Below are 12906 nucleotides of genomic sequence, written 5' to 3' on the forward strand. Positions count from 1 at the left end.
TAAGTTTTCTGCTACTATTTTTTATCTATTAGTATTTTTATTGTTTCTACATCTCTTTAGTATTTTAAGTCTACCTTAAATGTTCTATACTTTTTAAATTTTTTACCGTTTTTCAATCTTAAATCTGCCTCAATGTTTTTTAAATCGTTGTACGGCAACCTTGAGTGCCAGAAAGGTGCCTTCTATTATAATTTTAGTTCCAGAGACCATAGCCACTATTGTACATTTTTATCTGTTCCTCTATAGGATTTGACTTTTACATACATGACTTCTATTGAAGTGTTGTCATACAAGGCCTTCCCATTCATGTCCATCTCATAATCATTCCAGTCTGATTCCTGGGACCCAGAAAATCTGGATGAAAACGTGGGGCTGCAGTCACAACAACTCAGATGGGGAATACATGGCTGGACAGCTTGCTGCCAGTGGATACAAAATGACAAGTAAGAAACAGTTTTTGTGGTATTAATTGTATTTTTATAATTATAATAGTTGCACTACCCTTAAAACATCACCTGAATCAGTAAATCTTATAATGTTTATATCAAGGACAGCAATTTGATCCTGCAAAAAAGTGCTGAAAAACAGTACAGTTGTGCTGGTTGAATACATTATTTTAAACGTAATGCGATCTCTGAATTTATGTTATTATTTTATGACACGCAAGAGGTCAGTCTAGTTCGAAAAGGAAAGAGTTCTCCCTATATCATTTGACATGTTGTGTGAATCCAAAATGCTTTCTAACTAAATGTTTGATTTTGCAAAGCATAAGGTTGTTGGCTGGAGTTCTACGGTACTTGATACGTGTTAAGGAATTTTCAAACTCAAGTCCTTTTAAAAAATGAAGCTGTGATTTAACGTTTGCGATATGTCAATTATACTTTCAGGAGTTTAAAACACTACATTATCTACTCACAGTAGTCAGTGTGAATATGATGAATACATGTTTGAATCTATGGATCAATGTGCTCTATGACTGTTTAATTCTGTATGTCACTTTTGAATTGTTGGAGCTACATAGTACACATAATTTAATTGACTGACTGTCAAAGAACTCGGCTATCAAACATAAACAGCATTTTTCTCTCAGAAAGTTGGTGAATTGGTGCAGAATGTTTTTCTATTCCTGTTCTCGTTCCGGTGCGGCAAATGTCTGCCTTTCTCACAATCTGATTACTGTACTTCGCATTTGCAGCCATTTCAAGGTCTATTGCAAATAAATGTGCAAGTCAAGGCTGTGTAATGTAATACTCTCATAGTAATAAGATCAAAACTTGCTTTTATGGATCCTGTTTTTTTTTTTTTTTTTTTTTATTTGCTCAGTTGGCTTACTCTTCTTTCTGTAGAACCAATTGTTATTCCTGGGTCCTTATATTGCATTTTTTTGTTAAATAAAGTTCCAAAATTGGTGCATATCTGTAATCTTATGACATTTAAGAATAACTTCCATTCCGAAGGAAAAAGCAGAAACCCCAAATGAAAGGCGTGCGGCTCCACAATTAACAACAAAAAGGCAACACGTCCAACTTTGTCCGTCGTTCTATACATTATTAACTTAAACCTGCATGATAGCTAATAGTTAAGGTTACATAATATGTATACAGTAGTAAGCTGACCTAAAGGTCATCTTTTCCCCACTTTCCTTATTTGTGTGCATATGTGCATTGGTGTGAAGGAAATGCAACAAATGGAATTTTATATTGTGAAACACCCCAACTTACAAGCCTATAGATTGCCCGTGTGTCTGTTAAAAAGGACAATGTTTGATTTTTGTCTGTTGATGTAATATTTTGTGAGGGTAGTTTTTATTATTTTACATCAGTAAATGGGTGGGTTGTCACGTTCGTTGAAACTCTACCACCAGAGGGCGATGTTGTACAATGTTGCGATTGAATCGATAATAATAGTTGATAATTTTTGAAAATGTGCCCAGAAAAAAACTGCATAATTTTTTACTTTAAAGTGACACATTTGAGGTAAGAGGTAATTACTAAAGCAGTTTAATTCATCCAAGCAAGAAAGCAATTACTTAGATAAGTGCTGAATCTCTGAGTTATCACAAAAAAACTTTTTTTTTGTCTTCTTACCTGCTAGTTTTTTTGTTCGGGCTTAAAAAGGGGTCAGGTGACTTCACCTACAACGTTTGCTGTCTGGCCTGCCCCTACCACTATATAAGAACTCAGTGCGCTGTCAGTGGCTTTTCACCAGTTACAATTGCAGCTTTTTAAAAATGTAAGCCATTGTGTGTTTTTTTTTGTGTTCAAAAATTGGACTGTACTGTACTGCAGTGTATTTTTGTTTTCTTTATTCTAAAGAACCCCCTCCATCTAAAGTTTAATGATGAAATATATTGGGTAATGATGATCAATTTCATTTTTATTGCTCTTGTCACACGATTACACAGTGAAATCAAACAATGTCATGTATAACATCAAATCATAATAGGCCTACACAGTACTCTAATTTCAGAAGAATCAAGTGGTGCTTAGTCAGTTTGCGGTGATAGTGCAAAATAACTTAACACTGCTTCTTCTACTCAAACAGCAATTGAACCACTCCAGTAACCAAATATCCATATCAAAGTCCGGGTCATCAAAGCTGGTCATGGCTACCAATTTAACTAACACTTAACTAACCAGTAAGGAAAGTATGTGGACAACAACTGAGTCTTTTGCTTTATTGTGCGTCTGCTAATGTCATGGTAACTTACTTGTAAGGTCTCCCTTTACCACTGTCTTTCTTAAAGACAAAAAGTGACTGACAAGAGAAAGGAAAAACATGCGCAAACAGGCTTCCCTAGTTCTGCGATGGTACAATTTGAGCTTACAATGGCCTGCAATTAACTAGTTTACACAGCAACATAAGAAGAGTACTTTTTAACAGAAAAAAAAGAAAACACATTCATTTTTTGCCGAACTTACCGTTTTTCATTTTTCATTCATTTATCTTATTTATTTTCCATTTATGGCTTGAATGTGTTTTTCCAGACAGATTCACTGTATTATGTATTATGACTTCTTGTTAAGTATAGGCCGTTAGAAGGTTGTTGTGTCCCTATGTGTGCTGTGGCACAGTATTTTGCTGTGAGATATCATCATGTGTGCCATGGGGAATGATCTAAAGTTCACTTAACAATTCTGAAAATGGCTTACTATAAATAATGTACATGTAACTACTGTATTTATGCTAGCCAGGGATGGTGACGTGCTGAACAATTAAACCACATAATTAATAATACTAATAATACACAATTAATCTTGTGCCATTTTTCTTGAGTGGTGTGTCCTGAGATTTTGTCTAATGTACAGTAAGTAAGGTGTCTTTTGCTAAGTAGGAATGTTGCACCACTCCAAACCCTATGACCACTGTACAATTAACTTTTTGGTGGCTCCGTTGCACACATAAGGATAATGACAATTGCTTTGTGAAACTGCCAAAATTGAAAGCGATGGTTTCTAACAACTCACTATATTTGTGACCTTATAAGATATATATAATTCCATTAGTATAACGGGCAACTGTTGTTTCTCTTTCATCGGCCTTCTTGGTTGGTAATGGTATTCTTTTATATAGTTTTAGTGTGAGCCTTCACCAACCAATTCAGGGATATAATTTCTCTCCATTGTCTACACATTTCTGTCATGTCTGCAGGGTAGTGATTAAGGGGTAGCGGCTCACTGGTAACGATGAAGGATTAGTTTGATTTCCATTTCGTTCTCTTCTATACTCTTTGGTCTTTCCTTTTTTCCCTGTATGTCTTTCTCTACCTTACACTTTGAATGGCCCCACCCCTTGCTTTCTGAGTGAATGTTGTTCGTTTAGAATGTCGGAACGGCCAAATTGCTTGTCATGGCCGGAATTGACAATGATCATAGTAGGTTTTAGAGGATAGTGCCGTTTTGAGCAGTGTGTGAATCGCACTTCAATTATCACAAATGGTATGACACATCTGCAAGTCTATGAGAAAGTGGAATAGCACAGAATGTCAAGGACAAAAGGTGGTAGAGTGTCTTACTGAACGCAGATACTTAACATATTTATGTGTGTGTTATGTCTTGACAAGACAAAACAGCTTACATCATATGCGTATCAGATCGATGCCGCATCGTGAAACAAAGTTTTTTAGACAAAGACCAAGCTGTGAAAACATGACATCACCTTCTCTCACTCGCTCACTTTCTCTCTCGTCTCGCTTTCTCTCTTAAACCCCCTCCCCTAACTCTTTCATTCTTTCTCCAACTATGACATCACCTGGTGTGAGGCGTAGTAGCAGTTATTTTAGCGGCCTGTAGGTGGCAGCGTTACTTCAAGATTTTTGGAAAAACAGGATGAGGTAATGCATGAGAGAAAAACATTGTTGTAAATTCACTTTTTTCTTCAGTTACAGTTTTAGGATGTGTAACATTTTCTAGTTAATGGAATTGAAACAGACATATTATGTTTGTGTAATGGAACCATGTCATCTAAGACTAAGAATTGTTTGTATAAGAATAGTTTGTATTCTTTGATATTTGTATATATAGTATAGTATTTTATATTATAAAAACAAAAAGAAGTCAAACACAATTCTGAAAAGAACAAGCTTCCGATTCTCCCTTTTGTTCCAATTGGTTTACCAAAATGGCAGATTTTAGGGAGCTGCTCTGCTTTCATTGTGTTTACACCTGCTCAACTGCCGGGACTTGTGTGTGTGCTGGCCCACATGTTTAATGCTGCTCACTGTACGACCAAAGAGGGCACTGTTAACCCGTAATTGCACACTATCAGGAAGTTATCTAGTTGAGGGGCTGGAGCAATGTGCCAGAAACTGACTTCATAGAAAGGCTTGTACATAAATGCACACTTGCAGCCCCACTCTCCCTCCCTGTTTCTGCCAGCCATCCTCACACAAAACACTTCAGTTATGATTTTTACATAGCGGTTAGGCAAAACGACTCCCTTGTACACATTGTCAGCCAAATGGGTTGCTCTTGGTTCCTTGTTTGGACACAGGCAGTTGGAGGATATGGCTTCACAGAAGGGGTGTGAGGTGTTTTTTCTAAAACGCAGTTGAACGACAGATCCACAGATATTAAAGTAGGGGCAAATATATCTCTTTAAAACAATATTATTATTTTAAAAATTATGCTTAGAATTTATTATGTTGCAAATAATGTCTCAATTAAAGACAGAATTTTATTACTCCTTGGCAGATAGATTTAAGGATTTAGGAATGTACTTTTATGGCCCTTAATGGAACTAGTACTGTTGCTTTTATAGGTTTGTGCAGCACATTAAAGTTAAATTTTGAAATGTTCACGCTTGTTATATTGCACCTTTTTCTAGATCGTTCTTGCTTTTCAGCCGCTCCTGCTGCTCTGAGAGCTTGTATTACATCACTGCAGAGTATTCGCACTTTAAGTGTGTGTGTGTCTGTGTAGACATCGCATACGCGGCACCTCATTCATAAATCGGAGGATGAGGATTTTTCTGATTGGCTGACTGTGTGCTATGCAACATTACGCACCGCTGTGTCATAGCGAGTGAACACTTAAAATGTTCCTTTTGACTCCACCTCTCACATTTACTAATGCGCACACTTGGTTGTTGGACATAGACACTTGCAGAGGTAGTGAAAATTGGTTCTATATGAAGAGAAAATGTGCAATGTGCCGTGTGGGCGCTCTATGACAGCCCTCAATCTGAGAGATAAAATGCTTTACTGTATATGCAAGAACGCATTCTGTCTTTCCGGTAACTCACTCTTGTACGTGCCCGACAGTCCACGGCGTCGATTTGGAGAAGGAAAATAGTGTAGGGGAAAGCGATGTAAGAAACACCGGAGATGATATATCCGCAGGGTAATGGATCAAGGGTACAGCTGAAAGAGGCGTCTGCAAAATTGAAAGCAAGAAGCAGTCTAGCAGAAAGAGACACTGTTGAGATGCATGCTGCAGTAGCTCATGCGCTTTAAAGGTAAAGAGATAATAACAATAGACAAAGGAACTATGAACCGGGTGCATTAATGTAATGTAATGTAATGTATGCTGGCATCAGTGGCATGCATGGTGAAATGCATACACTTAACCCTTTAAGGTCTGGGCCTATTTTGTCTGATTTTGCATGCCTTTGAAGTTGCCTTTATATTTCAAAGAAAGAATTGTTTACGATGGCCTGGTTTGGTCCCTTTTTTCGTGACACCTTGAACTTCATGTCCAAACTGTTGTTTCCTTCACTGACCAATTATAAATCATCATTTTGGGCCCAAAAAGACCAAAAATTCCAAAATCGTTTTGTCAAAATTTTTAATATTGATGTCCAGTTGACAACCAAACATGCGTAACAAACCGTTTTGAAACTTTGTAATATTCAACATGTTAGGATGAACATTCAACCAAAAAAATTTAGAATAAATAGTCTTATATTTGACAATTCAACATAAACAGGTATAGCCATGGGCGTTTTTTGCCTTTATACATGCTCTAGTCAAAACAGGTTGTATACAGCAGACCAAACAGTGAAGAACAGTGAAAAAATATATACCATCTAACACAAAAAGTGTTTAGAGGCCATCTCTTTATGAGTTTAGGTATTGCGGCCCATCATCTGATGAAAACTATGTACACACAATCAAGCCTCTTGAATACACATTTATATAGACAAATTGAGAAGACTGATTGTGGGAAAAAAAAATTATATATAACATTGGAAAAAAAAAGTATTTAAAAAAATATTTACAATAAACAAGTTAAATTTTTTTCAGGCATGCCACTCCGAAAAGCAGTTTCGTCCTGGAATTAGACACAGGGCTACATCACACAGCCCACACTTTCATGGGGTGTCGGTCCTCTTTCCACCCTTCCATTTTCATTTCATTTTACTTTCATTGTCACTATAAATTTACATGAAAAAAAGTCAGTATTTATGAAAATAATAAAGTATAAAATAAAAATATATACAGCAATAAATAATAATGGAAATCTATATGTATGACAATAGAAAGAATACCATAGCTGAATATGTGCTACACCCCTAATCTTCATATAGAAAGAAGAACACCACAAATTATAAATTCCTGCCTGGGATACACACAGTGCACATACGACTTTGATCTGATACGCACATTTTATTATTATATACACAAACACACACTTATATTGCATCAAAATTAACTTTGTCTTGCAATATCAAAAGAAACTTTCAAAAGAAACTTTTTCAGCATTAAAAAAAAAAAAAAAAAGTGAGTTGGCTTACCTCTGCTCGTCGATGGCGTCACCCACGTGTTCAAATCCGTCACTATCTTCACTCGAGGACTCTTCCGAAGAAGACGATGATGACGAATTTGGACCATCCTCTTCCTCAAGTTGATCAAAAAGCACAATTGCTTGCGCTAAATTTAGTTTTCCGTTCATTCTCAAAGTCACACAAAGTCGCTGCTCGATCCAAACGGCCGTCGCTCGCCACCTCGCTGCTTCACAACACTCCTCTCTCTCGTTCGGTGGAACCTCGCACGGCAGTTATATTCATAAAAAAAACGCATTTTGTGCTTCCACTGTGACTTCGAAAGGGTTCGTTTGATTTGTGTTTTTTTCATGGAGTTTCCGTTTTGAAAAAGGACAAGAAATGATGGAAATATAGACATAAACAAATGATCCATGCAGCGTTAAGGCCGAGTTATACTTCCGCGTCAGACCTACGCCGTCAAGGAAGAATCGAGTTACGACCCTACGCCGTAGCCTGACGCGCACCTCTCGATTTTTCTAACCTTCGCGTCGCGTAGACGCGTTGACGTAGCGAAAACGGACTGTGATTGGTCCGCTCAGACTGTTGTTTCCGGGCGAAAACACCGCCATTGTAGAATAGAATCAAACATTATTTTCTACACGCAAAAATGCACCGAGCCGACGGGAGTATCATCGAAGAGCAAGTCTCGTCAAGAAATTATTATTGTGACTGCCAAATGGCAAGGTCGGCGATCGAAAAAATAAATAAATGGAAGAACCACCGAGACGTGGGTGGTCGGAATCGAGTGGCCACACGAAGCGGTGACACAGTCGGCCAAAAACTGCCAACTTTTTATCACTTTATGTCGTATTTTTGGTTGGTGCACTTCATCATTTACTGTGTACATATGTTTCAAGTATATGAAGAATAAAGCACAGATTTGGTGTCAAAAGAGTTGTTTTGATCTTTAATTTTCAATAACAGACAGTTCACACACACAATACATCATCACTGATTGAGAGTGCCTCGGTGCTTTTTATGATAACCTTAAAATCAAGCCTCCCAACGCAGTTTGGGAAGTTCCCTAGACGCCAGAAATCTGCTATGGCTTCCCACTGGCTGGTTGTTGGACACGGCAAACAAATCAGGCTGGAGGGCTTTGCAGACCTTGAACGCAGTGCTCGACGCCAGTTTGAAGCTAGCCGCCACAGCTAGCTCTCTCCACCCGAGTCTAAAACTCTCTGTGCGGCATCAAAAGTCGGCCAGACCGCCTCGAAACCGTCTTCTGCGTCGCCTGCCCGTCAACATTTGTATGTTCAATATTTATTCAGTGTTGATGAGCAGAATATTTACTTTCAAGAGTTCCATCTTGCATATTTTATTTTTTCTCCGACTAGCGGAAGTAGTCAACAATCATGCCCCAAAACCGTACAAACATAACGCCACATCCCTCTAGTGGCTTGGCGGTGAATTACAGAGCAACGCGTTCCCTCACCGCAGAACTATCGAATGTCGAATGACGCCGTAGTCGCTACGCCGTCACCGCAACGCGGGAGTATAACTCAGGCTTTATAATGTTTTTTTGAGAGGACAATAAAACTATAAAACTTAAATGACAGTATCTCATGTTTTAGTTGGTCGATTGACTTCAAATAATAACGAGAGTAAACCGCAACTTCCGCACTTTAAAACGAGACCAACCAACGGCATGTGGGTGACGTAATTAAAACGTGAGGGCGCTTCAAAGACGACGTGCACTGAGGATGCGCCGGCGCGTCCTTCGACTCTGAAGGGTTAAATAATATTTATCACTACATCTACGTTTTGTTATATTTATACTGTAAAAAGTATCTAAAAGCGCAGAGCAGGCATATGACAAGTAGGTTGGCAGTTAATATGTAAATATGGATATGCAAATTCAATTGTTGACAGGGTTTAACCATTTTGAATATGAAGGTTATCACATAAACACGCGGTAGTGTTTATGTAACTTACTGTACTTATCGCTTACTAAGTTGCTGTGTTTAAAAATGACACTTTTTTATTTTTTTTTTATTTTTTTTTATTACTGTCAAATAAACACAAATGCACATTATGCTTGGGGGGGAAATTAAAATGCAAAATCTTTTACTTACATCTTCTGTGTGCTATGTCTTGCAGATAAGCATGCAAACATTTTCCATGGCCTGGTATTCTTCTAAAGTCTACAAATAGACCATGGGTCCAGGCAGTCAAGTGTAACCATTTAGAGGCCAGGAAATTGGAGTGATCCCAAACCCTGTGTGTGCATGCATGCATGTGCGTGTCTGGGTGATCCTACAAGGTGACCCTCATGTATGCGGCACCCAGGAACCTTTTAGAAGCAATGGGATTAGGTAACCGAGCCTTGCCTGCTTTTAAAATTCCCTTGAGAGAAACAGGGAAAGAGAAAGGAGGAGGGTGGGATTGCACGAGGAAGGGAGGGATCATCTCCCAATCTCATCTATTGATTACTCAGACGAAAGGAATTTTGAGCACATCTCAAACTTAAAGCAAACTACTAGAAAAAGGTAGTGAGCTATTTGTTTCCACAACAACAGCATTGTGGTGACAGAAAATGCCAACATTTGAAAACTTAGGGGCCGTTTACATGGTGACGCTGCGACACCTAGACGCAACGATTGTGTTGTGGAATGTGCCACACCTCTACACGGTGACGGCGAAAACGGAAGGCTAAGAAGCAAGCTTTTGATTCCGGCCTCCAAAGTGGAACAATTTGATTGCGGGGCTTGCTTCGCGCTATTTAAATGGAACGCTATCGCTCTGCGGACGTCAGCACTCGCACACGTCACTTTGGGCATGTGTAGTTGCTGCTACTAAACATTCACAACAGCAAAAGTGGCGGAATGTCTGCTTGTTCTTTGCGTTTTTGTGCCTTTTGAAGCAAAAGCTGATATTGCACCATTTTACAAAAAAAAAAAAAAAACGCGTGGACGCTGATTTGCATTGCTTCGAGTGGGTGGGTATTTGTCTTCCGGTCTGAGGAGGTTGTTGTCAAGGAAGTGCATTATTGACTGTCGCCTTGTAAAAGTGCACTGCCCCCTAGGGCCTGGCATGAATACTACATTGTTTTCACACGGAGTTTCCACATTGTTCGGAGACGGAACCAAGACCAAACATGCCTGGAAACATGCTCATTCAACAAAAAGCTGCCCTTAAGCCGCTTTTTTATCTATTTGTTTTGCAAGAAAGTACAAAAATATTAACCATTTTAAAGGCAGACAGGTGGAATGAATTCCACGTTTTCTGGAAACAAAGTGTCTTTAGAAATAAGACTTCTTTTAACCAATATACTTTGTTTTCACAGATTTCTATACTATCTCACATGTTTTTAGTGTTACCGCTGTACTTAATCATGGTTTTACACATTCTGCATATGAAATACATATTAGCGAATTAGTTAATTAGCTTAGCGCTCAGGGCTAACTGTTAACATCTCAAAAACAACAACAATAAAGGCTAAACAGTACAAGACATTTTTCAATTGACATGACTTGAAACTACTGCTGGACATCTGAAAGACAAGGTGCAACGAACTATCTTTCTTCCCCTCTTGCTCTAAAAAATAACTTCCGCACAGAAGCGCGACTGCCGGGTCCCGGCCTAACTCATACGCAAATCTCTCGCTCAGTAACCATCAGCATCCATCATAACGTTGCGTGTGTGTCCGTGAAAGGTGTCCGGGCGGCAGACGTGTCTTGAAATTCGTTCCGCTACGAGCGTTATTAGAGAAAATCATCGTTTTTGAACCTTTATGAATCGTAATTGAATCGTCACGTGTCGAATCGCGATGCATCTAATAATCGATTTTTTGGGAACTCCTGTAGTAAACAAACTGCAAAAGTTCAATAGCACTGAAACTTTCTCAGTGAAAAACTCACGGCGGAAATACTGGAACAAAAAAATGGCCTGTCATGGGGTAAAAAGGCTAAAAACAAGGGAGAAAGTAACAGCGCTGTTTTAAACAGGATACAAGTTAATTGCAGACACCAATCACAGATTTATTTCTCCAAAGAAAGTCATGGCTAAAAATGCTGAAAATAAATTCAAAATTGGTCAAAAAACAACAACAAAAAGGATGCTAACGTATTGTTTCCAACTAGAAAAGCCACAGGATGAATTGAAAGAGAATTTCTTTGCAATCCATTTCCTAATGTGCACCATGGGGCTAAATGATTGGAAATGCAGGAAATGGGGTTTCCCCACTGGGGTTTGGGGGGGTTGGGAGTCTATTCCCTATTCCCCACAGAAGCCAACCAGCCAGGCACCCCTTGTTATCGCAGGAAAACGGCCAGCATTCTGCAGGGATTTGGAAAACCCAGTAGGCACATATCGGGAATACCATCAATGTGATTTTAACAAGAGCAATTGGATCAACAGAGACGAGGAATACTCAAATAAGTAAAATGTACAAATATATTTCTTTCAATGTGGTTTTAGAAGTTGTCTCTGCTTTCTTGTTTTGGAGGACATTTTGAAACGATATACCATTTGCTTGCAAAGAACCAAAGACTAATCAATATTCATTGACATTTTCTTTGTTGGGTCTTTTGGAATAATTAGCTTGTCTCTTCAAATACAAGTTGAGCTTTTTGGTCTCCGTTTCGAATAATTGTCTTTTTTCCCCCTTGTCATCTCGCCTCAACAAAAAACAAATATATAATTTCTCTTATGAAGAACAAATTAATACTTGAAAGACATTAGCAATCAACGTGATGTGATGCTGATCATGGTGTGGATGGCTACAAAGCAAAAGAAATCTCAAATGAGGTCTCGGAGGACATGCAACAAATGGTTTCTCAAGACTGCCTTCAAACTCCTCCCACTTTCCCTCACCTTTTCTGCATTGTTTTGGAAGATGACCCCTACTTTCTGCCTTAGAGTCCAATTTTCGGACATCAGTGCCATTACTTGGTGACCACCTGCTGAAATGGATATCAAAGTGTGGATGTTCATATTAGACCACCTGCTGAAGTCAAGCCTTTGCTACATGTGATTGAACACTGTTTGGGCTTACTAGTTCATATTACGTACAAAGGACCTGTGGAAAAAGGAATATGATTGAAGTTGGGAAGGTTAAAAAATTCAAATATTTCACTGCGTGTGTGTGTGTGTGTGTGGGGGGGGGTGTACTGGTGTGTGTGTATGGGCATGTCATTGGTTTTGTTATAAATTAATTCTACACGTGTCCCTGTATAATCTTTCCTTCATACATATAAATGAATTGGCTATGTGTTAGATTTCCGTGTGAGAGCACAGATATTAGATAAAGTGGATTTAAAAGCTGTGAATGATTTGAGCAGCAGGTTTAATTTGAATTGGAATCGGACAAAGTAACCTTGATCACCAAGCAGAAAAAAATGATTGGAGGCATTGGTAGGACCTTGCTTGACCAGAAAATTGGCATGGATATAAAGTAGCTGTTTTGTGTATAAGCTGTAAGCCTGATAAGTTCTTGACTCACTACGCAGCATGATGGACTGTTGATTAATTTATCTTTTGTTGTTTTTGTATATTTACACCTTAACTGATGTGTGCTTTCATAACTGGGAATTATTATTTCACATGGAGATGGGATTGGGATTCAAAACACAATGGTGTTTTATCATGGCTGAACTGTACTGGGCTCATTTAGTCTGATATGAACTACTGAGAGGGAAATGT

The 12906-nt window shown here is 38.6% G+C and overlaps 1 protein-coding gene across 1 annotated transcript in view; it reads left to right on the top strand.

The window, feature by feature from the left end:
• cdkal1 (CDK5 regulatory subunit associated protein 1-like 1) overlaps window positions 1-12906 on the top strand; it is a 400412-nt gene that overhangs the window by 3320 nt on the left and 384186 nt on the right. The window contains exon 3 of the mRNA XM_057834194.1: window positions 331-443. Coding sequence (XP_057690177.1) covers window positions 331-443 — 113 coding nt within the window. The remainder of the gene's footprint in view (window positions 1-330; window positions 444-12906) is intronic.

This window comes from Corythoichthys intestinalis, chromosome 4, assembly GCF_030265065.1.
Source record: "Corythoichthys intestinalis isolate RoL2023-P3 chromosome 4, ASM3026506v1, whole genome shotgun sequence".
NCBI lineage: Eukaryota > Metazoa > Chordata > Actinopteri > Syngnathiformes > Syngnathidae > Corythoichthys > Corythoichthys intestinalis.